Here is a 26,687-nt window from a genome sequence, read left to right as displayed (position 1 = left end):
TTGAATAAATTATTATTTTTTTTTTCGAGATGGAAACTTACTCTGTCACTCAGGCTGGAGTGCAGTGGTATGATCTTGGCTCACTGCAACCTCTGTCTCCCGGGTTCAAGTGATTCTCCTGCCTTAGCCTCCCATGTAGCTGGGATTATAGGCACCCACCACCACACCTGGCTAAGTTTTGTATTTTTAGTAGAGACGGGGTTTCACCATGTTGGCCAGACTGGTCTCGAACTCCAGACCTCAAGTGATCTACCCGCCTCAGCCTCCCAAGTGCTGGGATTATAGGCGTGAGCCACTGCACCCAGCCTAGCTTGAAGAAAATTTGATAGGAGTTTGTTTTTTCTATTTATAGGCCAAGCAATACCATGTACAAATACTAAGAATCATGGCTGTTCCTTAGTGCCTAGTTGTTTATAAACCATGAGAAAGAATGAAATCATTGACAAAGTGAGACAGGGCAACAGTCTTTCCTGGGAGTAAAGAGACAGCAGTCTCTGTTGACATATATTTTGGGCCTGGCCTCCAAAAGAAATTTACCCAAAGCAGTGGTGTGTTTGTGTCCAGGCTACCGAGCCTAATCTTTGGCTGCCTCTGTGTTATTCTAAGTTGTAATTTTCCGTGTCATCTAAATTTGTAATAATTCTTTAGTATGATAGTGTTTCAGTGAACAAACATTCTGCTTGCTGCATTTCTTCTGAGTGAGTAATTCCCTGACAACTACCAGATCTTGGCAGAAGCAAAGTTGGTCATAAGTTATGCTCCACTCTCAGTGTTGGTGAAACGTGTGATGCGTAACACAGTGTTTTTGAATTCAGTGCTGATTTTCCTAAAGGACATTTGGGAGGAAAAAAGAAAAGAAAAGGGAATACCCAAATTCAGGAATAGAACTTATATATTATTATAAGACTTAAAAAATACATGAACACTAATGATGAACTCATTTCTTCGAAGTAAAAGACCTTATGCTCTTTTTCCCATTTCTCTGTGTGGCTTGATTATGGTGAAAGTGGCTATGTGAGTTTCCATTATTGAAGGAGTTAAGGTCTGTGGAATCAAAGTGTGAGACAACATGCAGGGACCAGGTTGGTTTCCATTTAACAGCCAACCTAATGTAACTGAAAGGATGAGAGGTTTGTCTTTTTTGGAAAATATTAAGGTTCTTCCAAGTAACCAGCAATGTGACTTTACCACACTGTTCATTAACGGGGGTTTGGATGATGACCACCATGTCTGCTGCTGACTGAGTCCAAAACTGCGGTCACTCTCTCCAGCAAGCTCATGGAGGGTTACGTCATCTTCACTCAGCCAGCCCAACGCTTTTTCCATCTGCTAAAATGTAGAACATGGTTGCTGATTCTACTCTTTCTACAGAGAGAGAGGGAACATGGATGAGTTGCTGCTTTTAAACATTGTATGTTAATTGCTGTTTTAAAAATCTGCTAAGCCAAGCACGCTTAGTGTAATCAGTCACCATGGAGTTTTTTAATAGGACAACTTCTGCTCTTACAGAGCAGAGCTTTTATGCCAGTGGGTTAGAAGCATAACATGTTTCTATGTTGAAACGATTCTCCAACAAGGACTTCTTTTCATCAGGGGTGACCTAAAAGGTATTACTTGAAATATAGTTACATCATGTTCTTAACTGGGTTTAGTAGTGGGATAATTACAAGGTTGTATCCACCTCAAATGGGAAGAACTGATAAGTTTTGCACAATTATTTAACTCCTCTGTTAGGCCTTCCTTATTTCCTGTTCTCTTTTTAAAATTTGACTAAGATACTCCTAATGGGCTTGGGAGCCTATAAAATGATCAGGATTGTTGCCTTATGTTTTGCATGTTTGGGGTAACAGTGGAGCCAGATGTACTCTTAAATAAAAGGTAGGCCTACAAAACCAGTTTCTCGGTTGCATTCAAAATGTGATTTAAAAAAAAAAAAAGGGAGACTCTCCTTTACAGGTGATACTGTTTAGTTTGTTCTTTATTTTCCCTTTTGCCATTCATGAGATTTCTTAAATAAAATGACATCTTTTCTTTTTTTCATTATTATTTTAAAGGTCTCTGGGGAACAAGACTCATGGAGGAAAGCAGCACTAACCGAGAGAAATACCTTAAAAGTGTTTTACGGGAACTGGTCACATACCTCCTTTTTCTCATAGTCTTGTGCATCTGTAAGTACAATATTTCCTTCCACTAATGGGAAAGTTTTGAAAAGATTTGACCTGTCCAAATCATCATTAAAAGGAAGTCTCTATGCACCAGAGGGGCAACTCGGAAGTTACCTTCTTACCTTTTTTTTTTAATTTAAATTTTTTTTTTATTTGGGCATTTGTTTATTGACTATCTTCCTATGGTAGAATGCAAGCTTTATAAGAAAAGGGACATGATTTGTTTTCTGCTATAACCCCATTTCCCAAAACTGTGGATGGCAACAGAAGGCTCTGAAAAATGTGCAAGAAAGAATTTGACCAAGTGCTAAGTGACTGTGGACTTGCATTTAACATGGGAAGGGAAAGGCAAAGAGTTCAATTCCAATTTAGAATTTGGTCAAGTTCTCTTCTGTACTCTGGTAAACATTAATTAAAACTCAGCATTATCTGACCAGCTAGTTCATCGTCAGTGGTGACGATTTTCACTATGAGATACTTGTGGCAACTTGCCAGACACCAAGAAACCAAGTTAGAGGATTTTTGTATTAGATTTCTTAACAATGAATACAGTGTCACTATTATTACAGTATCATCATTATTGTCATACTGTTACTGTATCAGATAACAGAAAGTCTGCATAAGAATTATTTCCAGAAAAATGACTTTCCAAACTTAACTTTCAGAAAATACAAATAATCCTACTAATATTGCTTTTGTTGGCGTATACATGTAAAAGTCCTCTTCTTTTAGATTTGGATAGGTTGTGTCATTGCCTCATTTTAATTCATTATTTCTTGTCAGTCTTTAATAATTGCTGGACTTTTACTCCACAAGAAACTTGCTGTAGGCCAGTCTCTTTCCTGTTCTTTTCTTCTTTCAGTTTGTCTTCCCATCCTCTGGTAGGGGGCGGAGAGGGACGCCTGAGCTAGATTAGCTGTAGGAACCATTTGTCTCAAAGTCCAGAAAGCCACAGGTGATGGATTTGTCCTCCGAATCAAAGGGCGTTTGATGATGGATTTCTGTCATGTCTCATCCAAAGTCTTCGCGAGAACAGATGAATAAGCAGATTTATGACCCCAGAGCCTCCTACCAAACTCCTCTGATAAAAGGTTTCCTTTTTTTTTTTTTTTTTAATTAGAAACAGAGTCTTGTTCTGTTTCCCAGGCCAGAATGCAGTGGCACAATCACAGCTCACTGCAGCCTGGAACTCCTAGGCTTAAGTGATCCTCCCACCTCAGTCACCCAAGTAGCTGGGACCACAGCTGCATACCACAATGCCCAGCTAACTTTTAAAAACTTTTGTAGAGGTGGGGTCTCACTTTGCTGCCTATTCTGGTCTCCAACTCCTAGCTTCAAGTGATCCTCCTGCCTCAGAAGTGCTGGGATTATAGGCATGAGCCACTGCACCCAGCCTGGATGTGATATTTTTATGTTTTAAATTGTTAGAGTTTAGAAACTGAGATTGAGTTTGTTGCCTGTGTTAAAATGGTGCTTAAATATTAAACGGCAGAGGCCTTAAATATTAACAAGTTGATTAGAATTACTAAGTTCTTTTCAAGCTTTGCATATACAGACAAATTTCTTACACAAAATAGAAGGTAACCCCTGTACATGAGTCTAGAATTTCAGCAGTTCCCCAAACTGACTGAGCATTAGAATCACGCAGTGATTTTAAAATACACATGTGGTTTGCCCAGATCCACTAACAGAGCCTCCATAATAGAGCCTAGAGAAACAAGTTTTCAGATACAGTGATAAATTTGGAAAGTAAGCCAGAGAAGTAAGCTGAAGACAGAGAGTTTTAGGAAACATGCCTAAAGTCACATTTGAATTGGTTTTCTTGTTTATTTGATAATATTGTTGCTTTTTGTTCTTTTTCACACGAATCACATTTTATTTCTTATGTGAGTAGCTATATATTTAAAAATTTTGTTTTTGGAATATGGTAGAATCTCTGGTTAGGAAGATATCCTAGCAATCATATGGTCTGACCTTACTGAATACTAAAATTCTTTTAAACATCCCTCTCGTATGGTTACTCATCCTGCCTCTGATTGAACACAAGTCCCAAGTTAAGGGACTTAGTTCTTTGAAATCGTTCATTTCATTTTTCTATAGCTATGTTAGAAAGTTCTTCCTTCAGTGAAGCCAGAGTCTGTCTCTTGTAACTTCTACCCAGTTGCACCCTCCAAACCTACCTATACCAAGTATCTTTTTTCCATGTTGCTTTTCCAATTCAGCTCTTCAGAAGTTTAGAAACAAATACCTAATCTCCCCTAAGCCTCCTTCAGGTTAAGCCTTTCTAGTTCATCCAACTGTTGATTATGTGATTAGAGACACAAGTTTGAGTGACTCCCTTGATGGAAAGTCCCTCTGGTGCATGTTCTGTTCATCAGAGTCCCTGAGAAAGCACACGAGCCTCACCATGGTGAGTGGGGCCATGAGATTCCTAAACCAGACGCTACACTGTGGCTTGTGCAACCTACCATGGCCAGACTCATGAGACTGTCTCATCATATAAATAATTCCTTAGTCTCTTCACCAAGAACTGTGAAGCACTGTATCCCCCAGCTATATGTGAGCTAGCCTGGGACCATAGTGGAGGACTCCTCTTTCAACCCTGTTAAATTTCATCTCGTTAGGATCTGCCCATTTTTCCATTCTGTTGAAATTATCTTGGATCTGGATTCATTCATCTCAACATCAGCTACTCCCTGAAGCCTCACAGTATCAGCAGAGTTATTATCTGTATCCATATCCTTGTAAATTATTAAATCAAAAAAGATTGGTCTAAGAACATCAGTCCATTAATCAAGGCTCTTTGGTTGGAGTTCACTTCATTATATTATCATCCAGCTCAGAGTGTTCATAAACAAGATGATAGGAAAGACTTCTCCAAATGCCTGTCTGAGTAATTCCACCATTCCTCTGATCTGTGAGCTGTTGACAAGATTAAAAAGGAAGTGAGAATAACCAGGCAAGGTTTACTCCTAGCAAAACCTTACTGGCTTCTAGTGACTGCGTCCTTTCCCTATTGCTTACCAGCTATCCTTTTAATTACTGGTTTTAACATCTTGCCAGCAATGTCAATATCAAATTACGAAGAATATCAAACTCATTACTCTGTATGTAAATGAGATAGTGTATTTACCCCTATGCCTTGGGTATTAGGCTGTTCTTGCGTTGCTGTAAATACCCGAGACTGGGTAATTTATAAGAAAAGAGGTTTGGCCAGGCACTGTGGCTCATGCCTGTAATCCCAGCACTTTGTCAGGCCGAAGCAAGTGTATTGATTGAGCCAAGAGTTCCAACTTAGCCTGGACAACAAGGTGAAACCACCTCTCTACAAAAAATACAAAAATTAGCTGGGCATGGTGGCATGCTCCTGTAGTCCCCGCTACCCAGGAGGCTGAAGTGGGAGGATTGTTTTGAAGCTGGGAGTCAGTGATTGCAGTGAGCTGTGATTGCACCACTGCACTCCATCCAGCCTGGGCGACAGAGCAAGATCCTGTCTCAAAAATAAATAAATAAGTAATAAATAAATAAAAAGAAAAGAAAGAAAAGAGATTTAATTGGCTCATGGTTCTGCAGGCTGTAGGGGAAGCATAGCTCCAGCATGTGCTTCTGGGGAGGCCTCAGGAAGCTGTTACTCTTGGCGGAAGGTGAAGCAGGAGCTTGCACATCATGTAGCAAAAGCAGGAGCAAGAGAAAGAGTAGGGCGGGGAAGAAGCCACACACTTCTAAATGACCAGATCTCATGAGAAATCACTCGTTACCTCAAGGATGGTACCAAGAGGATGATACTAAATTATTCCTGAGAAATCCACCCCCATGATCTGATCACCTTGTACCAGGCCCCACCTTCAGCATTGGGGATTACATTTCAACATGAGATTTGGATGGGGACAACATCCAAACTATATCACCTTGCATAGAAGGTGATTTTAGGGTTTTAGGGTAGGTAGGGTTTTAGAAAGCAGTTTGACATAGTAAGAAGAGTACAGGTTTTTTTGCATCAGACAGACCTGAGTTCAAATCCCAGCTCCACTGCTAACATGCTAGGTAAATGTGGGCAAGTTAATTAACCTTTCTAAGCCTTTGTTTCCTCACTCATAAAACAAGTATTTGGAAATATCATTGTGAAGGTTAGAAATAATACATGGAAAGTTCCTAGGATGCTGTCTGTCATACAGCAGTAGTAGTAAGAAGTTATACTTGCCAAAGATTGTTGAGAATGACAGAATTATCTCAGTTCAAAGAGCTATAGTTTCTGGAGCTCAGATTCAGATTGATTTGGGCAGCTAACTGCTCACCAAGAGCTTATTTTCCATCTTACCAATGTAAGTTATGTCCCCTGTGTTTTAAAAATCAGTCTACTTAACCAAGAGAACAGAAATGACATGAGAATTAAGTAATCTAACTTTCTCTGTAATTTAGGATTTATTCCTACTAGAAACCTGAGAGTTGCTATGAATTCACCATTAAGCACTTACTAATATACATGGGTTACTGTTATAAATAGCAATAGTATTGCTATTGTGTGAGTTAGGTGTTGAAGTTAAAGAAAGGAATAAACAATATTTAGAAGATCTTTGAAAACAGTGGCTGTGTATGGTGGCTCATGCCTATAATCTCAGCACTTTGGGAGGCTGAGTCAGGCAGATCACTTGAGGTCAGGAGTTTGAGACCAGTCTGGACAACATGGCAAGACCTTGTCTGTGCAAAATATACAAAAATTAGCCGGGCATGGTGGCATGCACCTGTAATCCCAGCTACTTAGGAGGCTGAAGCACAAGAATCACTTAAACCTGGGAGGCAGAGGTTGCAGTGAGCCGAGATTGTACCACTGCACTCCAGCCTGGGCAATAGAGTGGGACTCTGTCTCAAAAAAAAAAAAAAAAGAAAGAAAGAAAGAAAAAGAAAAAATGCAAGGAAGGTATTTGGTGAATGTATAATAAAAATATATTTACCATTTCCTTTTTCTGTGTTCTCTACTCATTCTATAAAATTGAGTAAAAAAATCTGTAAGTTTAAACACAATAATAGAAACCACAGAAGTTAGCTGAGTCAACATTAAAGAAATGTAATATTTCTGTCAAAGAAATAGGCAACATTAAAAAGCAGAAAAGCAATTACAAAGAATGATTACAAGAAACATCACAAAGGATTAATATTTTAACACGTGAAACTCAAAAATCACTGAGAAAAACAGTAGACTTCCATAAATATTTTACAGAGTAGAAAAAATAGGCTCGGCACAGTGGCTCACGCCTGTAATACCAGCATTTTGGGAGGCCGAGGAGGGTGGATCACGAGGTCAGGAGTTCAAGACCAGCCCAGCCAAGATGGTAAAACCCCGTCTCTACTAAAAATACAAAAATTAGCCAGGCGTGGTGGCAGGTGCCTGTACTCCCAGCTACTCAGGAGGCTGAGGCAGAGAATTGCTTGAACCCTTAAACCCGGGAGGCGGAGGTTGCAGTGAGCTGAGATCACGCCACTGCATTCCAGCCTGGGTGACAGAACGAGACTCTGTCTCAACAACAACAACAAAAAACAATCCAGGGGCAGGCACAGTGGCTCATGCTTATAATACCAGTACTTTAGGAAGCCAAGGTGAGAGGATCACTTGAAGCCAGGAGTTCAAGGCCAGCCTGGGCAACATAGCGAGACTTTGTCTCTATTAAAAATTTTAAAATTAGCCAGGCACGGTGACGCACACCTGTACTCCCAGTTACTTGGGAGCTTGAGGCAGGAGAACTGCTTGAGCCCAAGTTTGAGGCTGCAGTGAGCTATGATTGGACCACTGCACTACAGCCTGAGCTGCAGAGTGAGACCTTGTGTCAAAAAAGCAAAAAAATAAAAATCATCCAGGCATGGTGGCACATGCTTGTAGTCCCAGCTACTCAGGAGGCTGAGGCAAAAGGATCACTTGAACCTGGGAGATGGATACCACTGTGAGCTGTGGTAATGCCACTGTACTCCAGCCTGGGTGACAGAACGAGACTCTGTCTCAAAACAAATAAAAGAAAATAAAAATAAATACAATTTATTCAAATACAAAAGTGATATGGTTTGACTCTGTGTTGCCACCCAAATCTCATCTCCAATTGTAATCCCCATGTATTGACGGAGGTTCCTGGCAGGAGATGATTGGATCATGGGGACGGTTTCCCCTATGCTGTTCTCATGATAGTGGGTGAGTTTTCATGAGATCTGGTTGTTTGATAGGTGTCTGACACTTACCCCTTCTTTTTCTCTCTCCTGCTGCCTTGTGAAGAAGGTGCTTCCTACATCCTTTGCCTTCCACCATGATTTTAAGTTTCTTGAGGTCTTCCCAGCCATTCAGAACTGTAAGTCAATTAAACCTCTTTCCTTTCTAAATTACCCAGTCTCAGGCAGTTTTTTATAGCAGTGTGAAAATGGTCTAATATAGAGACTTGGTACCAGGAGTGGGGTACTACTATAAAAATAACCTGAACTTATGGAAGCAGCTCTGGAACTGGGTAACAGGCAGCAATTGGAACAGTTGGAGGGCTCAGAAGAAGACAGGAAGATGTGGGAAAGTTTGGAACTTCCTAGAGACTTGTTGAATGGCTTTGACCAATACACTGATAGTGATATGGACAATGAAGTCCAGGCTGAGGTGCTCTCAGATGGAGATGAGGAACTAATTGGCAACTTGAGTAAACGTCACTCTTGCTATGTTTTAGCAAAGAGACTGGTGGCATTTTTCCCCTGCCCTAGAGATCTGTGGAGCTTTGAACTTGAAAGAGATGATTTAGAGTATCTGGCAGAAGAAATTTCTAAGCACCAAAGCATGACCTGGCTTTTCCTGAAAGCATACAGTTATATGTGCTCACAAAGGGATGGTTTGAAATTGGAACTTATGTTTAAAGGAGAAGCAGAGTGCAACAAAAATTTAGGGAGTTTGTAGCCTGACCATGTGGTAGAAAAGAAAAACCCATTTTCTGGGGAGAAATTCAAGCTGGCTGGAAAAATTTGCATAAGTAACGTGAGTTGCCAAGACAGTGGGGAAAATGTCTCCAGGGCATTTCAGAAAATCTTCAGGGCAGACCGTGGCAACACAGGCCTGGAGCCTAGAAGGGAAAAATGGTTTTATGAGCCAGGCCCAGGCCCCAACTGCTCTGTGCAGCCTTGGGACATGGCACCCTGTGTTCCAGCCACTCCAGCTCCAGCTGTGGCTAAAAGGAGCCAAGGTACAGCTGGATCATTGCCTCAAAGGGTGCAAATCCCAAGCATTGGCAGCATTCCAAGGTGTTGGGCCTTTGGGTGCACAGAAGACAAAAGTTGAGCTTTGGAAGCCACTGCCTAGATTTCAGGGGATTTATGGAAACACCTTGATGTCCAGGCAGAATTCTGCTGCCGGGGCAGAGCCTTATGGAGAACCTCTACTAGGGCAATGCAGAGGGGAAATGTGGGGTTGGAGCTCCCACACTGGGGCACTGCCTCGTGGAGCTGTGAGAAGAGGACTACCATCCTCCAGACCCCAGAATGGTAGATCCACCGACAGATTGTACTCTGTGCTCAGAAAAGCTGCAGACACACAATGCCAGCCTGTGAAAGCAGCTGTAGGGGCTGTACCCTGCAGAGCCACAGAGGTGGAGCTGTCCAAGGCCATGGGAGCCCACTCCTTGCATTCGTGTGCCCTGGATATGAGAAAGGGAATCAAAGCAGATTTTGGAGATTTAAGATTTCATGAATGCCCTGTCGAGGTTCAGACTTAAATGGGGCCTCTGACCCCTTTGTTTTGGCCAATTTCTCCCATTTGGAATGGGAACATTTACCCAATGCCTGTACCCCTGTTGTGTCTTGGAGGTAACTAACTTGCTTTTGATTTTACAGACTCGTAGGCGGAAGGGACTTGCCTTATATCAGATGAGGCTTTGGACTTGAACTTTTGAGTTAATGTTGGAATGAATTAAGACATTGGGGGACTGTTGGGAAGGCATGTTTGGTTTTGAAATGTGAGAAAGACGTGAGATTTGGGAGGGGTCAGGGGTAGAATGATATGGTTTAGCTCTGTGTCTCCACCCAAATCTCATCTCCAATTGTAAGCCCCATGTGTCAAGGGAGGGACCTGATGGGAGGTGACTGGATCATGGGGCCAGTTTCCCCCATGCTGTTGGCATGATAGTGAGGGAGTTCTCATGAGATCTGGTTGTTTGGTAAGTGTCTGGGGCTTCCCCCTTCTCCCCCTCTCTCCTGCTGACTTGTGAAGAAGGTACTTGCTTCTCCTTTGCCTTCTGCCATGATTCTAAGTTTCCTGAGGTCTCCCCAGCCATTCAGAACTGTAAGTCAGTTAAGCCTCTTCCTGCCTATTCTCAGGCAATTCTTTATAGCAGTGTGAAAATGAACTACTACAGAAAGTATTTAACTTTAAACTCAGTAGTATCCAAAGAAGTAATGAAAATGGAGAACTGAACAACAAAATCATAGTAAAATGTGGTGTGTACTAGGACAGGAAGAGCCCTTTTAAGAAGAGATCTATGTATTTCCATTTATTTATCTCTGAAAGAAGGAAACTTTGCCTTGTATTCTGAAAAGGAAAGGAATATTTTATTTTACTTGTAAAAATCTTACATGGTTGCTAGTCTAAATGTAGTTTTCCTAATTTGCCAGAGATTCCATGAAGATCGAGTTGATATCAAGATCAGTAAAGGTCAGTAAGTTAATCTCACAGCAGCTGCAAGCTAATTCCATTTCCAGTGAAAAACATCCTGATAGCTCCCCACATATCTTTTCACAACAAACAGTTTCAGTCTTAAGATCACATGTTGCAATCCATGAGAAGTAACTATTAAGCCTTGGACTATGGCTGGAGGGCTCCTCACCCTTTCTGATAAATTGACTGGACAAAAACTCAATTTTAAAATGACAGGAAATAGAAGACATATAGATGTACTTTAAATGTGACCAAAATGGGTTGTGAAAACACAAGACACAATATCCAAAAGTGCTGGCAACACAGTATACTGTAGAGTATTGGTTGTTCACACTTGCTATTGTGTGGCTGAGCTTATTGCCACTGCCCTCCCTTGCAAGAGCATCAAACTGCCTATCACTGGTCTAGGAAAAGATCAAAATTCAAAATTCGAAGTACAGTTTCTACTGAATACTTATCACTTTTGCACTGTTTTAAAGTCAAAAAATCAGTAAGTTGTGAACCATCATATATCCAAGATTGTCTGTATGTAAATATTATACATCTTTCTCTCACTTTTAAAACACAATAATACCAGCCAATACTACCATTCTCAGAAGCACTTATGTCAACAGCCTTTACCCCTTAAAGATTTTCCTCACAATTTTACAATTGTTACTTACAATTTTCTTTGAAATGTTGACCAAACCTGGATTAAAAGATTTGGGGGTTTTAGTGACTGTATTTCACAAACTGTCTTATTGATTCTGCAGTCTCACTTCTGCTTCCTAAAAAAGCCCTCACAAAGGTCACTGGGGATGGCTCTTTTCAGCCTCTTCCTGGCATTTGATCCAGTGGAGTTTGGCATTCTAGGACTTCCCTCTTTGGCTTTGATAACTCCCTCTCTTCCTGTGTTCCTCCTTGCTGTGTTCACTTGCTTCACTTTCTTCTCTCTGAAGCATGTTTACAAATGTTTTCTCTGATTGGGCCTGTGATGTTCTTTGGGTCATTTTTTCCACAGACAATGCTTCAACTAGTACTCGCATGCCAGTGACTCCCATGTCCCACTCATGAGCTCTGAACCTAGTACCAGCTTCTGCTGGACATCTACGATGGGATCTCTCACAGCCCTCTCTCATTGGTAACATGCCCCATCCTGAACTCATCTCCCACCCATCTGTCCAGCCATGCTCTAGTTCACTTGAACCCTGGGTGTCATCCTGGATGCTTTCCCTTCCCAGTCTTCTGTGATCATTCTGCCTCTTCAGAGACTCTCTAATCTGTCTTTTTTCCTATATCGCTCTTGTCCCTATTTTAATCCCAATCATCTCTTTCCTGACTTATTCATTCCTTAAGTTGGTCAGTAATTTAATTAAAAACAGATTTAGGCCCTGTCCTTAAATGTGATAAGTGATATGAAAGGAGATGACTGGGGAAAAGGGTTTCCCTCAAGGAAGGCCTCTCTGAAGCCTGAAGCAAGATTGAGAACAGAGGAAGAGAGAATTGTATGAATGAAGGCTCTGAGGCAGGAAAACACTCAGATCATTCCAGAAACACTCAGAAGCCAAGTGAAGCCAGTTCCTGGAGATCAGATCATCAGATGAAGATGGAAAGGTGACCAGGGGCCAGACCTGTAGTTCTGGTGGGCCTTGGTGAGCGATTTACAGTAGAACACCGCATGGTTTAAGTATGAAAGGGACAAGATTCCTTTAAGTTTTAAGAGGCCTCGAAATATGAACCACAGATTAGATGGAAGCTACTCTCTCTGTGTCTGGACTTTTTAGAATTTCCAAGCACTGCTGTTTCTAAAACCAGATTAATACAAGTCGCTCTTCCATTTATTTATTTATGTATTTGTTTGAGACAGGGTCTCACTCTGTCACCCAGGTTGGAGTGCAGTAGCGTGAACACAGCTCACTGCAGCTTGGGAGCTAAAGAGATCCTCCTGCCTCAGCCTCCCATGTAGCTGGGACCACAGGCACACACCACCCAGCTAATTTTATTTGTTGTAGAAATGAGGTCTCATTTTGCTGCCCAAGCTGTTCTTGAACTCTTGGGCTCAAGCGATCCTCCTACAGCATCCTCCCAAAGTGCTGGGATCACTCTTCCATTTAACATGGTATCTCAAAGTCAAGATAAACTTGAAAATCTTTAGACAATAGGCTGGCATTTTACCAAAAGATGTTTACTTACTTCTTCAGAACTGCCACTCCCTATAAATTTCTGGTTCTTCAACCACATCAAACCACTTGTGATCTCAAAAAGCCTCAGTGTACACTGTTCCTTTCTGTCATTCTAATTCCTCCTCATCCTTCAAAATCAGCTCAAGAACCAGATATAGGTAGAAACTTAGCGGTGCCCACCCGAACCAGCCCCCACCTCTGAGTTGTGCTGCCATTCGGGCCCACCTCTTCACACAGGATTATCAGACCAGACCAGCTCATGCATTCACCCCCCTCGCAGGGATGGGATGCAGCTGTGCACCTCTCAGTGCCGACACCTGGAGAGTCTCACGAACTGTTGACAACATTGCCTGTTTCCATTTCTTGTTCACTAGCACTTCTCATTTACTAACACACAGAACTTCCTGTAGTATGTCCACTTAATCGATTCAAGCCTAATAATTCCTTGATTTGTGTATAGTGCTTTGCATTTATATACTGATGGTCCCCAACTTACGATGGTTCGGTTTATAATTTTTCAACTTCATGGTGATGTGAAAGTGATACACATTCTATAGAAACCATACTTTCAATTTTGAATTTTGGTCTTTTTCCAGGCTAACATACTCTAGAGATGGAGCCACAGCTCCCAGTCAGCCATGTGATTATGAGGGTAAGCAACCAGTACTCTACGGTGTATTGTATTGCCACATGATGTTGCCCAACTAGCCTAATGTAAGTGTCTAAACATGTTTAAGGTAGGCCAGGCTAAGCTGTGTTGTTCATTCAGTAGGTTAGTTATATTAAATGCATTTTCAGCTTACGATATTTTCAATTTACAATGGGCTTATCAGGATATACTTCCACTGTAAGACAAGGTTATCATCTTGTATAGCACTTTGAGTTTATAGAGTCCCTTCAAATGTTTGTTTGCATTTTATTTCCACTGCATCCCTGTGAGGATATCATAGCAAAGCAGTTCGTTTTCCTGTGCAAAGTGATAGCTTCATCTTGTGGCAGATTACCTGAAATACTGCGGCCAAGGCATCTTGGTTCTACTGTCTTTGCATCTAGTACGGTTATATTTTTATGGCAGCTCTGATTTCTTCTTTGGCCCAAGGGTTATTAAGAGAGGGAAAAAATTTAATTTCTTAACAGATATATATATCTGTGTCAAGTCATATACTTAATTCAAACCCTTAATATTCCTAGGTAATTTTTGTCTACTTTCTCTGTCAAAGATTGAAAGATACAGGGTTTTAAGTTTCCAACTGCAATTGTAGTTTTGATAATTCTTTTATTACTAACAAGTATTGCTGTATATATTTTGATGTTCTGTTATTCAATACATAAGAATTCATTACAGTTAAGTCATTATGTATAGTATAATTGGCCAATGTAAAATAACCTTTTAATCAAACTGAGTGTTCACCTTGTAATGTCCTCTCTCAGAGGATTATAATACCACTTAAAACCTTTTAAAAAATATTTTATCCCTGATATATTTTCCCATTCATTTATTTTTAGCTTTGAGTGGGATTCTTCTAACAATTCTAGAGATGCATTTTTATTTTTTAACCAATATTTAAAACTTTGTCATTTAGTAAGAGTCTAAACCATTCATGTTTCATGTATTTTTGTCAAATTAATATTATTTAGTATTTTCCTCTCTTTTATATGTTCCTGTTATTTTCCATTTATATTCTTTTGTTAGATGGAAATTTTTTCTTTGCTTTTTTATCCTAATGACTTGGAATTTATATAATATATACTATTCTACAATACCCTTTATTTGTTTTTAATATTTGAACCTATATTTTTCAACAATATTAACAATAAAATAGTATTTGTTGCTATTTTGAAATGATAGACCATGTTTTTAAGGCAGCTTTTGTTAGTTCACATGCTGATTGTTTGGTGATAGTTTCTTTCCTTTCTTTTTCTTTTTTCTTTTTTTTTTTTTTTTTTAATTTTTTGAGACAAGGTCTCGCTCTATCGCCCAGGCTGGAGTGCAGTGGTGCAGTCTCACCCTGTTGCCCAACCTGGTCTCAAACTCTGGAGCTCAACGGTCTGCCCACCTTGGCCTCCCAAAGTACGGGGATCACAGGTGTGAGCCATCGTGTCTGGCCGATACTGTGTTTTACTGTATTTTGCTCTAGTTTATTTTATGGAAAATGGAAATTCAGGGGTTAAGACAAGGAATAAGTAGCAGAAGAAAGATGTGTACATATGTACAGATGTATGTGTCCTTTATGTATTTTTTAATACTCTTGTCTCCTTTCTGGTCCTCATTCAAGGTTATCTATTTCATGCACTAAATTTTTCTTCACAATTCACTTCATTTAGAGAGTGAATGCTACCTTCAAGTGGGCTTTCTCCAGTTTCCTTTCAGGGACTTAAAGGAAAAGTGATGTTAACAGTTTTATATTCCCATTGCATTTTACAGTGTGCAAATGTCTTCACATATATTTCTCCATTTGAGCTTTACAAAAGCCCTTGGTATTATTCTCATTTTCTGGATTCCAAAATCAGACTTAGAAGAGTTAAATAGTCGTCCAAGATCTCAAGATGCAAGACCCGCAATCATGAACAGAGGCAGATGTTCAGGATGGAGGCAAGCTGAAACTCAAAACCAAATCAGTATGACTCCAAATTCAGGGGGCTTTTAGCTGCCACCTGCATGGGCTCATGGTGTAGCTGACCGCCAGAGTTTGTAGAGCTGTCACTCAGGTGTGCCATGGACTTCCTTGGGACCTGGCACAGGAGAAGGACTGAGTTAATGTTTGCTGATTAAATATCTGTTACAGGCTGGGTGCAGTGGCTCACGACCATAATCCCAGCACTTTGGGAGGCCAAGCAGGGAGGATCACTTGAGCTCACAAGTTTGAGACAAGCCTGGGCAGCATGGCGAAACCCCATCTCTACAAAAAATTTAAAAATTAGCTGGCCATGGTGGTGCAGGCCTGTAGTCCCAGGTACTCGGGAAACTGGGGTGGGAGGATCACTTGAGCCCATGAGATTGAGGCTGCAGTGAGCGGAGATGGTGCCACTGCACTCCTGCCTTGGCCATAGAGCCAGACCTTGTCTCAAAAAAAAAGAAAAAAAAAAAAAAAAGGTACAGTAATCATCCCTTCAAAGCTGGAAGGGGTTATTTGCCTGGGTGTCCAGCAGATGGTGCTACATAACCAAGGGAATCTGTTGCTTGCCCTTTGGTGAAGCTATTAAAGCCAATATAGATCTTGAGAATTTCAAAAGCAAAAATCAGTACTGGATTATGAGTGGTCTAGGAAAATAAAGGGATACATTTTCAATTCAGTATCTAAGATACTTACATTTACACACTTATATATAGTTATACCATATTTATAAATAAAAATATATAAGTAATTTATCAAAATTCCTTTTTAACAACAACGACAGTAAACCCACAGGTTAAAAACTCCACAACAGTCTATATTAATCAGTCAATCCAAAGTATGTTCCAATTCCAAGTTAATTGAAAATAATCAACTTAATTATTTGGTTGGCTCTTAGCAGCCTTCACTGCTTGCTCTTGTGTCATGTCCCTTTCTCTCCTCGATTGACTGTAGACTCACAGAAGGCCTTTGCAGAGGACAGTGTACTCATGTCCATCCTTTGCATCCTTTGTGGGAGTTGGCTAGGCAGCACTCTCACTGGGGACACTATGAACTCTGAGTGCAGAGATCACATCTTGTTCATCTTCATGCCCAATAGCTTGTACCATAAATATGAGTGGATTAGAATTCTAAACTCTTAACTCTGCCCCAAGACAGTTCTGAGAGGTAGTAAGTCATGTAACACCTGAAGAGGACTGTTCTTGTCCTAATTACATTAGGTTATAGGATGGCAGATGAGGGAGCCAAACCAGGGGGACTGGACATTATTCATACGTCTCTAGATACAGTATACAAGTTGTGTGTATTATATGTATTTACTGCTTAATTGATTGCTTGAGATGAACTCCCAAACACACTCGTGTTTGGATCATTATTACCTACCCTTCTTAAATAATCTTAATTTCCTATGATGCTTGAAAGGGGAAGAGGGACCAGGTATGGTGGCTCACACCTGTAATCCCAGCACTTTGGGAGGCCAAGGCAAGTGTATCACCTGAGGTCTGGAGTTCAAGACCAGCCTGACCAGCATGGTGAAACCCCGTCTCTACTAAAAATAAAAAATCAGCTGGGCGTGGTAGCAACATGCCTGTAATCCTAGCTACTGGGGAGGCTGAAGTGGGAGAATTGCTTGAACCTGGGAAGTAGAGGTTGCAGTGAGCCGAGATTGCTCCATTGCACTCCAGCCTAGGCAACAACAGTGAAACTCCGTCTCAAAAAAAAAGAAAGAAAAATGCGGAGTGGGGAGAAGACAGCTGCATAAAGGAGAGATTTACTAAATAGTACTTAATCCCAGAATAATTTCTATAGGTTTGAATATGATCCCTGAAATGTATTATAGTTTCAGGTAAGTATTAATCATGGGTATTCAGAACTGTAGTTTTAAAAAAGTATAGAACATGTTTCCTTCCCCTTGAAACTTTTTATCAGCTAATTATAGGAATTATATTATACCTGCAATCATTAAAGTCCAGAATGAGAAAGTACTTGGTAAAGTGCTGAAATTTATAATAAATGCATTATAGCAATCCAGTTAAGGAGGAAGAGCCACAGTATTGGACATTTGTTAAGTGTGAACCACTATACTAGATAAATTTTAGTTATTGTTTTTATTTAGGCACCAAAAAATCCATGGGATAGTTGGTTATCCCCATCTTACTGAAAAGGAAACTGAAGCTCAGAAAGTGTAAGCAACTTGCACAGGTCATACAGCAAGTAAGGAGCATGGCCAGGAGTCAGACCCTGATCTCCTTTGGTCTACTAAGCTTGTAAAGGATCTTCCCACCTCCTTCCAAGACCATTCAAAATAATCAGTAAATGTCCACGGCAGGGATGTAGTTCGAGTTATAGCGTTCCATTCAAGATTTGATTGGTAGGTGGGAAGCAGATATGTCTGTGTCAGTCAGCATCCTAGAAAAAGGAGATGATGAACTCAAGTGGTGATTAAGGGAAGTTTAATGAAGGGACTATTTACAGAGATATGGTGGGGTTAAGAGAACCAAAAAGGGGAAGTGATGCACTCAAAAAAAGTTACCACCTCCAGGCTTTAGGGAACTGGGGGGAGGGAGTGGCATAGTGGGAGCCCAGTGTGGTTGTGAGAAAAGGGATTCCCTTAGCACCCATGGCCAAGATTAGAGTCTCCACTGCCAAATTGCATCCAGATGGTGAGGGTATGGAGAACAAGGGTGGGGGAACAAACTCTGTCCTTGTTATCCCCATAGGGCAAAGGACTCCAGTTGGTACAGTTCATAAAGGTTAGCCTCAGGGCACAGAACAGGGCAGAGAAGAATGGAGAATTGATCTGGAGAAAACAAGCAATGGCTTGCCCATGTTACTGCAGGGAGAGTAGGCAGTGTGCACAGCAGGAGTGTGGGGAGCCCAGCATAGCTATGACCTTGTGCAGATCAGCCTCACTGGTATGGAGGATCTGAGCCGAGAGGTGGTGGAAGATGAAATTGAGTAGGCATGTTGGAAGTCCCAAATGAAAAGTAAACGTTCCAGATCTTACACTGATACTTAATAGTAAGCCAATTTTGTTTCACATGAGCCAATATTAATATTACATATTTCTTTTATAAGCCAGAGATATAGGGAGAGATCCTAGAAGAATGATAAGGGGAAGGAAGGCAGGGGTGAGAGAAGACCTTGTGTGGATATTTGTCCAAACTGTTTATCCACAGGAACAATCCCTTCGTGAAGGCTGCTGGTGTGTGAATGTGCCGATTCCCTTGGGGTGTTCATTTGGATCTTTCTGTGTTCCAGTGACCTATGGCATGATGAGCTCCAATGTGTACTACTACACCCGGATGATGTCACAGCTCTTCCTAGACACCCCCGTGTCCAAAACAGAGAACACTAACTTTAAAACTCTGTCTTCCATGGAAGACTTCTGGAAGGTATTTGCAAATAACTTTGAAAGTACTTCTTTATCACAGAAAATTTTTCATTTGGCTTCATCATTTCAGTGCATGAGTATCGACAGGACCTGCTTTGCATTTAACACTGTGTGAGATGTAAGTTATGGTGAGTTGTTAGAAGTTACTGTTCCTACTCTCAAAGAGGGGTAAAGTTAACACTGAGAACTTTGCCTGTGCCTTGCACTGTGCTGAGTGTTTCATACCTTACCTTATTTAATTTCTATGGTAACTCTATAAGGTAAGTACTAAGCGTATGCCTTAGTTTGTTAATGAGGAAAATGAGATTCAGGATGCTTAAATCATATGGTCACATGGCTAGGGAACAAGAAAAATCGATTTTTTTCTAGCCTGACAGCTACTTCTTCATCCTAGTTTATAATTCATTCCATGAGTCAAGATTCAATAAATATTTATTGAGAATTTCCTAGAATGTAAGGTAGGAATGAAGGGCAGTGTGGTTCAATGAAGGGCAGTGTGGTTCTTCTGTCTAGCTTCGCCTTTTGCATTTCGTCTCTTTGTTGATGATGGCATGTATCCCCAGCTCTTAGAACAGTGCTTGATACAAAGTAAGGACATTCTTTCAAAGGTCTGCTGTTGGAGGGGCTTGGTGGCTCACGCCTGTAATCCCAGCACTTTGGGAGGCCAAGGCAGGAGGATTGCTTGAGCCCAGGATTTTGAAACCAGCCTGGGCATAACATAGTAAGACTTTGTCTCTCCAAAAAAATTAAAGAATTAGCAGGGTGGGGTGGCACACACCTGTAGTCCCAGCTACTCAGGAGGCTGAGGTGGGAGGATCACTTGAGTGATTGCTTGAGGTCGAGCCATAACCATGCTACTGCATTCCAGCTGGGGCAACAGAGTGAGACCCTGTCTCAAAAAATCCAAAAAAAAAAAAAACCAAAAACAAGCAAAAGGTTTGCTGTTGTGAAGTTCAACCCAGTCCAGCCCCTTCCCAAATTCCAACATAGTTAACAGTATAGCAATGAGTGATACCACAGGAAAAATATTAAACTCATCTGAGGGATATGGGGCTTGGAATCTAAGAAAATTGGAAGGGAAATTGAAAAGGAAATTATTGTTTCTCCTTAGGGAGATAGTTTCTAAAATTCTTACTAAACCCTGGGGTCAGAGCTATTAATTTTAAGGATAGAGACAACTGGGTCACAGGAACCTATTCATATGTAAAAGTACTTGGCATCCAAAGCCACACTTGTATAATATGAATCTTTCACCATCTGAGTAGGGCAAATCAGTCTATCTCTGTTGATCACCTGATAAGGATAGCACACTGAAAAATAGATCTGTTTTCACAGCAGGCATAGCTAGTTGTACAAACTAACAAGAGACTTTTGTATACACATTCCATGATGATAAATGCCAATCTCTAAAGGGATAAGGAGGGATTGGAGAGTTCACCATACAGCAAAATAGTCCAGAGAGGTGAAAGGTCTATCAGATGCCAGGCTGGTAATAAAAACTGTAGCCTTTTCTCTAAACAAGTTTAGAACCATGATTATGTGAGACATTATTTTAATAAGGGGAAGTGGAGTTAATTACGACCCCACCTTTAGTCCAAGAACAAAAATCAGAGCTGCCACATATTAAGTACCCACTCTGTGCCAGGTGCAGTAACTATGCAAATCAGAGCTGCCACGTATTAAGTACCCACTCTGTGCCAGGTGCAGTAACTACATCAAAGATGGGTTTTCCAGATGCAGGAACCTTGGTTCGGAGGACCCTGCTCAAGGCCTCATAGCTAACAAGTGATGGGGCAAGATGCTATCCCAAATCTCTCTGACAACAAAACTCATTCTTATCACTCTACTATTTTCATAGAGTTGCCAAATGCTTGGTTATGCAAACGTTCCAGGCAGGAGCAAGACAGCAGCTGAGCTTGGAACTTTTTCAAAGATGTTTCCTTTGCTTTTAGTTCACAGAAGGCTCCTTATTGGATGGGCTGTACTGGAAGATGCAGCCTAGTAACCAGACTGAAGCTGACAACCGAAGTTTCATCTTCTATGAGAACCTGTTGTTAGGGGTACCACGAATACGGCAACTCCGAGTCAGAAATGGATCCTGCTCTATCCCCCAGGACTTGAGAGATGAAATTAAAGAGTGCTATGATGTCTACTCTGTCAGTAGTGAAGATAGGGCTCCCTTCGGGCCCCGAAATGGAACCGCGTAAGTGTCTGTGACTCACTGCCACTCGGTGATATTCACTCATTGACTCTCTGACCTCCCACCATTCATTCATTCATTCCCTGACACCTTCACCAAGGCAAAAAGAAGTTCAGTGACTCTTCAGTGCTTATATTTAAACCTTGGCCAACCTGACCTTTGACTTCTCAAGTTTTCACTACTTTTTAGCCTTCTTTCAGTTTCTACATGCATATTTTCCAAAAGACTAAATCGTTGACCATGTGACCCACAAAAAATTAATTATCTGAGCCTTTGAAAATTTCATTTAAGATGCCCTGGGCCCTGTTTTTGTAGGTCCAGTAACATCATCCACTAAGTTATTAAACAGCAAGTTTTCAGGTGCAGGAACTCTTTTTTTATAGGTCTTACAAACAGGTTTTTGTTCAGAATGGAGTTATTTAATGTGTAAGCTTGTGAGGCCATTTTTTGTTTGGTTTAAAGCCCATTTTACTCAAATGTTTGAGATTTTAAGTATATATTTGTACACATGCATACTTAAAGGGGCTTTTTGTACACTTTGGTACCCATACTTCAAACATCTTGTGTATTAAGGGAGGGCACTTACTATTTTAGAAGTATTGTAGTTATTAATAAAGAAATAGGAAGACCTCCCAGGCCGTTTCAGTGTGGGCCTTTGGGGTTGCTGTCCCTGGGTACGTCACTGGTCAGAGTCATCTTCTAAGCTTTGCTCAGCTAATTCTGTCGATTCATCTAGGTTCTTTTCTTGGAAACTGAGTTGCCCAGAATCCACATTTGTTACTATACAATGGGCAATCACCTTTTCAATTAGTGTATTCTTCTTGTACCATCCAGTGTATACTCTATTTAATACCAGAACCCATAAGAAACAAATTTAGTAAAAATCCAGGTTGGACACAGTTTCTCATGCCTGTAATCCCAGCACTTTGGAAGGCCAAGGCGGGCGGATCACTTGAGGTCAGGAGTTCAAGACCAGCCTAGCCAACATGGTGAAACCCTGATTCTACTAAAAATACAAAATACAAAAATTAGCTGGGTGTGGTGGCTGTGCCTATAGTCCCAGCTACTCGGGAGGCTGAGGCAGGAGAATTGATTGAGCCCAAGTGGTGGAGGTTGCAGTGAGCTGAGATCTCACCATTGTACTCCAGCCTGGGCAATAGAGCAAGACTCCACCTCAGAAAAAAAAAAACAAATTTAATAAAAATCCAGAGCTTTAGAACAAAGGTACTAAATAATCTTAAAGGACATTATCATCCAAGTTATATTAGTGATTTTGCTTTCTTTAAAAAAAAAAATTTATTAGAGATGGAGCCTCTTGATGTTGCCCAGGCTGACCTCCAATTCCTGGGCTCAAGCAATCCTCCAGCCTCGGCCTCCCGAGTAGCCAGGATATAAGAATATGCCACCATGCCCAGCTTTATTTTGCTTTCTAGTGTGCCTTTTTGTAGTTCCCGCAAAGCATAAGCATGCCTTCCATCTGTGGTACCCTTTCCAATATTTTATTTATCTCACATCACTAAGAAGATAAATTTATACAGCCACCGCTCTGTGCCAGACATTATTTAAGAAGTTATTTCACGCATTGTCTCATCTACCTTCACAAAACAACTCTAAAATAGGTATCATCTCCATTTTATAGATGAAAAAACTGAGGCTCACTTGCCCAAAGTGTCACAGCTAGCAAATGGAACTGAGCCAAGATTTAAGCAGCCTGACTCCAAAACCCATGTTTTGTCTACTAAACCTCTTCCATATTAATTCCTCCTCCATATTAATTACGTCGTTAGGGTGGCTTCTCGATGCTCTCAGCTCCCCATCAGTACTCAAGCTTCCTGAGGGCAGGGATTCTATTTTGTTAACTGCTGTGTCCTCAGAGCCTTGAACAATGCCCCATATGTAAAGATACTAGTAAATATGTGTTGGATGCATGTATGAATGAGTGATTTCTACTCCAGGGTGGATTGCCAAAGGGGACCTTCCCTGTCATATCTAAACCATCCCTTTATTCTTCTACATTCTCAAGTCACTCCAATTTCTTCTTCCCATCCACTCCAAACTTCTTGGAAAAATAGTCTTCATTTGCCACTTCCATTTCCTTACCCTCGATTTACCTCTTAAAGCTTAGGTTCTTGCTTTTGACATCTCACCAGGAAGCTACTAGGGACCTCTAGTTAGCAAATCCACGGAACAGATCTCAGTCTTTATCCCCTTCATCCTGTCTGCAGAAGGTGGCAGTGTTGACTGCTCATTCCTTTGACTTCCATGAAGAACTCTACACTTTGGGTTCTTTTAACTCTAAAACCCCCTTCTCTTACTTCTCCTGTCTTATTCCCAGGTTCTATGTTTGTATCTCCATCTTTTCTTTCTTTACCCTCTTTCCCATGACAATCAGATGGCTTCCACTGGCATCTTTGTTTGGTGACTCGTCATTTTTTTTAACAATGTGCCAGGCATGTTCCCATTGCTAGAAGCCACCCCTCTTCTAGTCCCCGTGATGCTGAAGAAACAAAGCAGCAGGAAACAGAAGCAAACGTCCTTTCTTCACAGAGATACAAGATACATCTCTGTCCCACGTGGATGTCCCACACATCTTGTAATTCAACATGCCCCAAATTAAACTCATTGTTTTCTTGTGGGATCTGCTCTTCCTTCTGTTAATGGCACTACTATCTTCCTATTGCCCTGAAAGAGACTCCAGAGTCATTTTTGAGCCATGTTTCCTCCTTGCCCCAACTTCCAAATCAAGTTACCAAGTTCTGCTGGCAGTCACTGTGGTGACACTGTCTCACTCCTTTCTTCCCATTCCCATCTTCACTGAGTGAGTTCAGGCCTCATTATCTCTTGGTTATTGCAGACTTTGCTAATGGAGATATGTCAGGGGTCCCTAAGACCACCCCCATGTTCAGTGATTCACTAGAAGGACTCAGCATAGAGGCATCCTTATAGCTAAGGTTTATTATGGTGAAAGGATACAAAAGAAAAGGTACATGGGGAAAACCCAGTGCAGGCTTCCAGGAGCCCTCTCCCAGTGAGGTCACATAGGATGTGCTGAATTTCTCCAGGAGCAAGTTGTAACAATGTGTGAAATGTCTTATCAGAGAGGTTAATTAGAGACTCAGTGCCTGGGGTGTTCACTGGATACTGGTGCTGGTTTATGACTAGCATGTGCCAAAATTCCTGACTCCCAGAAGGAAAGCAGGTGTTGAGTGTAAAGCCACATTGCTTGTACAAATAGCACAGCAACAGCAAGCCTCTCTTACCAGTCAGGGCAAGTTGTATACCAGTGCAGGGAGCTGTTTATCAGTCAGATCCCCAGATGCTAGCCAAAGTCCAACCTTGCAAACAGGCCTTCCTACAGAAAGACCATCTCAGGCCTGCTGTGTTAACTCTTTTCTGCACGTGAGCCCTCTTCCTCCCCACTCTAGTCTTCCCTGCTGCCACCAGAGCAGCCCTGTTCTGTGCCTCTCAGAACTTTCCCTTCACAGACTCCTTCATGTTTGCCCTTCACAAGCTGACCACAGACTACCTTTCGATCTACCATTCTTTACCTTATGGGAGCCAAACTGAACTACTTACTTCTTCTCTTGACAATGGCTCACGGTTAAAAATGCCCTTCCCATTTAGTCTCACGCTACTGATAAAGACATACCCGAGACTGGGCAATTTACCAAAGAAAGAGGTTTAATGGACCTACAGTTCCACATGGCTGGAGAGGCCTCACAATCATGGTGGAAGGCAAGGAGAAGCAAGTCATGTCTTACATGGATGGCAGCAGGCAGAGAGAGAGCTTGTGCAGGAAAAATCACCCTTATAAAACCATCAGATCTCATGAGACTTATTTACTATCACGAGACCAGCATGGGAAAGTCCTGCCCCCGTGATTCAATTACCTTCTACCAGGTTTCTCCAACAAAACATGGGAATCGTGGTAGTTACAATTCGAGATAAGTTTGGCTGGGGACACAGCCAAAGCATATCAGCATTCACCTGTGCAAGTCCAGGTCCTACTCACCTTTCATGGCTCAGGTCCAACACAGCTTCTTCCTAAAGCCTTTTCTAATCCATCCCTTCATTGCCAGATCCCCAAATAAGGATAGCTTTCCTCTGATCTGCCAGCCTAATTTCTTTACTCTTTTGCTTCTTATTATTATCCACTTTGTATTTTACTTGTTTAATTACAACTTTTGTTTCCCTACTTGTTTTAAATTTGGGAAAGAAAGGACCTTTATATCCCCATTAGTGCCAAAGAAGCATCTGTTTTCTAAGAGCTCCTCTGAATATTTGTGGATGAAATTCCCAAATGCTGACAATACCACTTGATGAACTTGTCCCTCTTTTGGCTGTAATTTTCTCTGGGGACCTCAAGTTATCTAGTCCCTGAGCACAGTTACCCAGAGAAGGCAGCCATATAAACTGAGCGAGGCTCTAGAGCAGAGCAGAGGCTCTAGGGACAGACAGCCCTGGTTTTGGTTCCTGAGTCTACCTTCAAAAGCTTTGGGACTACATTGACCTCACTAAGCCTCAGGGCCCTCATTCCTAAAGTGAGGCTAATAACAGTGTGAGAATTAACCAAGAAAACACTTATGAAGTGCCAGGTCAGGCACATTACCCAGCTTGATAGGCCTTAATACATACTTTATTTTACAAGGAACCAGCTGTCCTTGTAATTGCCACAAGTGTTCCACTGATTTTAACTGTTTGTTTTTTGGTTTTGTTTTTAATCAGTTGGATCTACACAAGTGAAAAAGACTTGAATGGTAGTAGCCACTGGGGAATCATTGCAACTTATAGTGGAGCTGGCTATTATCTGGATTTGTCAAGAACAAGAGAGGAAACAGCTGTGCAAGTTGCTAGCCTCAAGAAAAATGTCTGGCTGGACCGAGGAACCAGGGCAACTTTTATTGACTTCTCAGTGTACAACGCCAACATTAACCTGTTCTGTGTGGTCAGGTGTGTACTGAGGACATGCATTCCTCCTGTTTTTGTGTAGTTGTATGTACATCCTATTCTGGGGTTGGCTAGAAAAACCTTTGCCTGCAGTTAGCTAAATGAGCATGCCAAGGATCCAGACGGATAGCAAGGGAGGGGTAAAAACTGAAGGCTTATTGAAATAAAGGATATTTGAGGAAGGAAGTTGGGATCCTAGAATATTACAAGTTGGAAAGAACCTTAACTCTGGTCCAAGTTCATCTCAATGCTGGAAACTTTCCAGGTAAATATTGTGTTTTCCTAACATCTGTCCTTACCCATTATGAGGATGATCAGTGGCACATGTTCCATCACCAAGTCCCCTGCCCATCAAATCTTGATTCTTTCTGTGAAATTTCTCACTCTCAGATGAGCCTCTGCTATTAGCACACAAGCACAGTAATTGGAGTGCTTGTAGGAGGCTCAGTAGGATACCCAGGTACCTGCTCATGCTCAGGGCTGTCAGAGTCACATAAAGTTCCTTCCTCAGATCCTGGGATGTTGCCATGATGACCCCT

General features: G+C 41.3%; 1 protein-coding gene across 1 annotated transcript in view; it reads left to right on the top strand.

Annotated features, from left to right (window-relative positions):
- The window catches only part of PKD2 (polycystin 2, transient receptor potential cation channel), a 68,939-nt gene that overhangs the window by 10,677 nt on the left and 31,575 nt on the right, over positions 1 to 26,687 (top strand). The window contains exons 2-5 of the mRNA XM_023198125.2: positions 2,055 to 2,168; positions 18,869 to 19,002; positions 20,954 to 21,204; positions 25,927 to 26,151. Coding sequence (XP_023053893.2) covers positions 2,055 to 2,168; positions 18,869 to 19,002; positions 20,954 to 21,204; positions 25,927 to 26,151 — 724 coding nt within the window. The remainder of the gene's footprint in view (positions 1 to 2,054; positions 2,169 to 18,868; positions 19,003 to 20,953; positions 21,205 to 25,926; positions 26,152 to 26,687) is intronic.

Source organism: Piliocolobus tephrosceles, chromosome 3 (genome assembly GCF_002776525.5).
Source record: "Piliocolobus tephrosceles isolate RC106 chromosome 3, ASM277652v3, whole genome shotgun sequence".
In the NCBI taxonomy this organism is placed as follows: domain Eukaryota; kingdom Metazoa; phylum Chordata; class Mammalia; order Primates; family Cercopithecidae; genus Piliocolobus; species Piliocolobus tephrosceles.
The sequence above is the reverse complement of the archived record's forward strand: the minus strand, read 5'-3'. Positions and strand labels throughout refer to the sequence as shown.